The sequence below is a fragment of the Myotis davidii genome, unplaced genomic scaffold, assembly GCF_000327345.1.
Source record: "Myotis davidii unplaced genomic scaffold, ASM32734v1 scaffold807, whole genome shotgun sequence".
NCBI classification, from domain to species: Eukaryota; Metazoa; Chordata; class Mammalia; order Chiroptera; family Vespertilionidae; genus Myotis; species Myotis davidii.
This window is the reverse complement of record NW_006298272.1, coordinates 363,567-368,814: the sequence shown is the minus strand read 5'-3', so window position 1 is coordinate 368,814 and position 5,248 is coordinate 363,567. Positions and strand designations below refer to the sequence as shown.

Genomic DNA, 5,248 nt, shown 5'->3' with positions numbered 1-5,248 from the left:
GCCCTGACCGGGAATCGAACCCTGACCTCCTGTGCAGGCACACACACCCGGCCAACTGAGCCCCGCGGGCCGGGCAGACTTGATTATTTTTAAAACCTTGACAACTGTGGATTTCATTCTTAGAAGAAAGAAAAGTTACCTATGAAAGAAACGTTTCAAAATGCCATCGCGGTCAGGACCACCTACGTAAGCAGGAGAGACAGTTACTAGCGTCTGAGACTAGACCGTCCCGGCCATGAGGGGCCCCCTTTCCAGGGATAGACGCCCCCCTGTGTCCCGCCAGTGCATCCTTACCTGCCGTGGACCGGATGGTGGAGGTGACATGGGAGGGCGTCAGCGCGGGGAGACATTCGTCGTCCTGGGAGTAGCCGGCTTGGATGGCACGCAGGTAGCTGTGGCTGCGCGTCCGGAAGCAGCCGGGCAGGTCCAGGGCGTCCATGGCCTGCGACTCCACCTCGCCGAAGACGGACTCGCACACCGACTCGAACTGCCCGTTGACCTCCGCCTCGCTCATCTGCAACGGGCAAGGGCGCGGTCGGTGGCGAGACCTGCCACGCACACCCGGGCCTGCGGGCCCGAAACCCACCGGCTTCCGGGGAGTCTCCCACGCCCGGCACGGGGAGTGTGACATCAGCACCCGACATCAGCTCGGGAAAGAGCTCACTGGGTTATTGCTGTTGTTGTTAATCCTCCCTCGAGGGTACTTTCCATGGATTTTTAGAGAGAGTGGGAGGGAGGGGGAGACACAGAGACAATGATGTGAGAGACATGCTGATGGGTTGCCTCCCACACAAGGCCCGACCTGGGCTGGGGACTGAGCCTGCAACCGGGCATGTGCCCTTGACCAGAATCAAAGCCGGCGTCCTTCAGTCCACAGACCGACGTTCACTGAGCCAAACCCGCTAGGGTGAGCTATTTCCTACTAAACTCAAAGGCGAGCGGCCAGTTCCGAGCCGGCCGGGGTGTCCTGCGGACCCCAAGCCGATGCTTCAAGGGTGGCCGGCAGGTGTGACTGCGTTCGAGAGGTTGAGTTGAAAAGCTAGCACAGTACCTGCTGCAAAGGCCCCGTTCAAACTACAGGCTACTTCCTCTGCCTCTCCTCGTCGCCATGGAGACCAAGCCCGTTTGTCAATAAGCTCGTCCTGTCCCCAGGCAGCAACAGGAGCCGATGGCTGGGGGGGTCTCTGTCTGCCCCCCACCAGGGCCATCACCTCATTCTGTCTTTCCCCCCCTTTTCTTCCTCAGCCTGTGACATGAGAGCCCTCACTTCATTTGCAGTTTAGCAGGTGATGATTTCCAAGCCTGCGATTTACCTGCCAGGTGTGGAGTCACCTGGGACTCTGAAAGTTCCAACTGCGTTTTATTATTTTAAAATATATTTTTATTGATTCCAGAGAGGAAGGGAGAGGGAGAGAGAAATAGGAACATCCCTGATGAGAGAGAATCATGGATCGGCTGCCTCCTGCACGCCCCCCACTGGGGTTCGAGCCCGCAGCCCGGGCATGTGGCCTGATAGGGAATCAAACTAGTGGCCTCCTGGTTCATAGGTTGATGCTCAACCACTGAGGCAGCCCGCTGAGCCCACCTGCATTTTAAGAAATGATCGGGGCTGGGATAGTGGGGGATCCTGGGGCAGAGACAGGCTGGGCCATGGGCCTGGGGGAGGGTGGTGACCCTGGCCGGTGACACGGCCCCAGGTCTCTAGGGGGTAACACGCTCATGTTTCCCATGAGCCAAATCGGGAGGCTTTTCCTGGAAATCTCACAGAGTGAACGCGGGGCTGAGACCAGGCGGACGGGGCCGGGGTGGGAGGAAGGGCAGGGACTTAGGAGGGAAGCGTGGGAACCTCCGCCAGCCCAGCGAGCCCGCGCTCTCCTTTGCGAGGAGGTTACACCTGCCTGTGCGTCCGACAAAGAGCGCAGTTTAGGAGAGGAACGTCCGGCTGATGTGCCAGCCGCAGCTCCTCAGCGGGGTCCAGCATGAACGTGACTCTTCCCAGACAAATGGGAGGTGGTGGAGAAGGGACTCGAATTGGTCGAGAAAGGACAGAAATGACCTGCCTGCCGTGAGCCGACTGTCTCGTGGAAAGGGCTCCCGGGGGCGTCCCCGAGGGCGTCAGCGGGGAAAGGTCTGTGTGGTTCGCAGCGTCCCACACCTCCTCTGTGACCCACCCACTCGGGAACGCAACGCAAAGTGCTCTAGGGAAGGAGCCACGGCCCAGAGCATTGGGGAGATGGGAGGGCGGCAGGTGAGGCAGGGGCGGGCCAACGGTGGGCTCCCCGGAGGTCACCACACATGACCTTTTTAGAGAGGCGTGTGTGGGGGGGATGTGGCACCATCAGGCTGCCCTGGCCCGTTTCACTGGGGAAAGGAAGGAAGATAGTGTGAGCTAACTCGGCAGCAAGGGGCTGAGATGGCCGCTGGGCCGTCCTTCCTTACCCGGAAGAGATCAATGTAAGCATCACAGTCATAAATGTCGGGACAACTGCACCTCAGGAAGGCCCCAGGCCGGTCACCTGTGGCAGGCAACTGCCCGTCTTCTCCTGGCCTCCCCCAGACATGGGGGGAGGGGGAGCTGTCACCCTGGCAGGAAGGTTCCCCGGGACAACACAGCTTTAGAGACGGGGCCTAGGGGCCGAGGTGCAAGGGGTCCCCACCTGGCTCACACAGCTGGCCTGGCTCAGCATGCTGACCGCCCTCATGTAGCTCTGGTTCCTGGAGCGAAACTTCGGGGAGTTGTAGTTGGCAGAGGTGTCCAGGCCGTGGCCGGCGGGCCCGTCGCTGGCGGCTTGCAGGTAGCTCTGGCTGCAAGGGAAGGAGCGAGAGAAAAGGGGCTGCGTGAACAGCACGGGAGGGGCAGGGGGCACGATGGAACCAAGCTCAACCCGAACCTCCACGTGGACGGAGGCCTCTGCCTCATGCAGACACTCGCCAGGTCCGCATCGACAAATATGAATGGCGCCCAGCGTGAGAGGGAGGCTATTTGCAAAATTGCTTCGCATCCTGACATTTTATGGCCGGGCAGGAAATGAGCATTCTTAAGAAAGTGCTGAATGAAAATGAACTGAGCTGAAACCAAACGCCCTGAAAATCTCATAAAAACCGCGCCGGCTCTGGGCGACGTTGCCGACCCCGGAACACAAAGGACAAATAGAAGGCTCGCCTTCGTTCTCAACTTATGCGAAGGTGCCCAGCCTCTGCGACCCGGGCAGAGAGGAGCAGACTGAGAAATTAAAGCCACTTCACCATCACATGGCCCGTCTCGCCCAGACCCCCCGAAAAACCGGTTCTCCCCGTCTCCCTTCCTCTAGTTGGTAAAACGTTGAAAGTGTGTGGGAAGGGGAGGGCGCCGGCAGTGCGAGCGTCGGCTGAGCTTAACTCTCCGGCTGGCGGGCCCCCTTCCAGTTCTGCTGACAGTCCTCCCGCAGCGGAAAGGCCGGGTCAGGTCCCAGTGCAGCCGGCGCAGGGACACGGGGACCAACATCAGGGGCCGATTCTGGCTCCGCATCGGCCAGCAGGCATGTGCCTTGCTGTGCAGAGTAAACTCTTGTGGTTAATCCTCACCCGAGGATGTATTTCCACTGACTTTTGAGGAGAGTGGAAGGGAGGTAGGGTGGGGGGGAGGCGGAGAGACAGCGAGAGCCATGGATGTGAAAGAGACTATTGGCTGCCTCCTGCTCACACCCAACCAGGGCTGGGGATCGAGCCTGCCACCAAGGTACATGCCCTTGACCGGAATTGAACCTGCAACCTCTCAGACCGAGGGCTGATACTCTAACCACTGAGCACACCGGGCTGAGGGCAGGAAGACGCCCACACACGGCCACTGGCTGTCCCCACACGGAAGTGGCCAGAGTCCGTGGAAGCAGCAAAATGCCCATCGGTCCCCAGGACTTGGCCACGTGTGGGGGCTCCTGTGGACCGTGTGGACTGTGTGGATCGCAGCTGGCCTCGCGCGTGTGTGTGCGTGTGCGTGCGTGCGTGCGTGTGCGTGTGTGTGTGTGTGTGTGTGTGTGTGCGTGTGTGTGTGTGTGTGTGTGTTCGGTGCAGGGGCTCAGGTGGCTGCGCTGACTCGTAGGCTCTTGGCTCACCTTTGCTTTTGGAAAACACAAACTTTTCTGCATCCCGCGTCGCCTCCTGTGTGTCCTTGAAATCGCTGCTCCCAGACCTTGCGTTTCTATGGGTTAGTCCCGAACCCTTATTTTTTCCACCGAAATAGCGCTCACGCCTGGTTAACGGAGCCGCCCATCATGTTAACGGTCTCAGGTGACAGGGGCTTCCCCGCCCGAGAGGCCCAGGCGCGCCTTCGCTGTGGGGCCGTGGTGAGCAGCCCGTGCCGGCGCCGTGGCTGGGGTGGCACTCACATGCGATTTGCTAGGATTGGGGTCCTGTGTTTAGGATCCCCTCTCACTCCCAAGGATTCCCTTTATCCCAAAACGGGGCAATGCCACCTACGGAAAAGCAGCCGCCACAGAGAGCGAGTCAGAGTTTCTCTTAAACACAGACGGCAGCTGCGTCTGGCACATGCCGTGCCCTGGCCGCCTGGTGGGAATTTCACAGGGTCCTGACCGTCTGCCTCCACAGGAACCCCATCAGGGAGGTCCCGACATATTTTATTTTAAAATATATTTTATTGATTTCAGAGAGGGAGAGAGATAGAAACATCCATGATGAGAATCACTGGTCGGCTGCCTCATTGCAAGCCCCACACTGGGGATGGAGTCCACAACGGGGGCATGTGCCCTGGCCGGGAACCGAACCGTGACCTCCTGGTTCATAGGTTGATGCTCAACCACGGAGCCACACCGGCCGGGCAGGGTAGGGCCATTCATACCATCATGGTGCCAATGGGGACACGGAGGCACGGCCGCCGTGAGCCGCCCGCCCTGGCGCACCCAGAGCCACGGCAAAGCTGGACGTGGTGTCGGCTCCAACTTCACGCCTTCGACCCCCAGATCGCAGGTGCCAAGTGCTGGTGGCAGAGAGCCCAGCGGCCTGGCCCCCTAGCCCCAGGCTTGCTGCATTTAACAGGTTATTTTAACACAGCGATTTGGGGCTTTATCACATAGCGAACAAGAAGGCCGGGCACCCTGAAACAATCGCAGACCTGGAGGCTGGATGCCAGAGACAGGGCCTGGTCAGGGCCGCCCTCCGCGCAGCACTGGCGGGACCCCGGCCTCCCTCCAGGGCCTCCCCTCGCTGCTCCCTGGATCTCCGCCTGTAGGAGCCCCACTTCACTGTGAAATTC

General features: G+C 60.1%; 1 protein-coding gene across 1 annotated transcript in view; it reads right to left on the bottom strand.

Annotated features, from left to right (window-relative positions):
* DLGAP2 (discs large homolog associated protein 2) overlaps nt 1-5,248 on the bottom strand; it is a gene marked incomplete at its 5' end in the record, with an annotated part of 55,187 nt that overhangs the window by 38,368 nt on the left and 11,571 nt on the right. Inside the window, 2 exon segments of the mRNA XM_015570589.1 lie at nt 295-514; nt 2,658-2,805. Of these exon segments, the coding sequence (XP_015426075.1) occupies nt 295-514; nt 2,658-2,805 (368 nt within the window).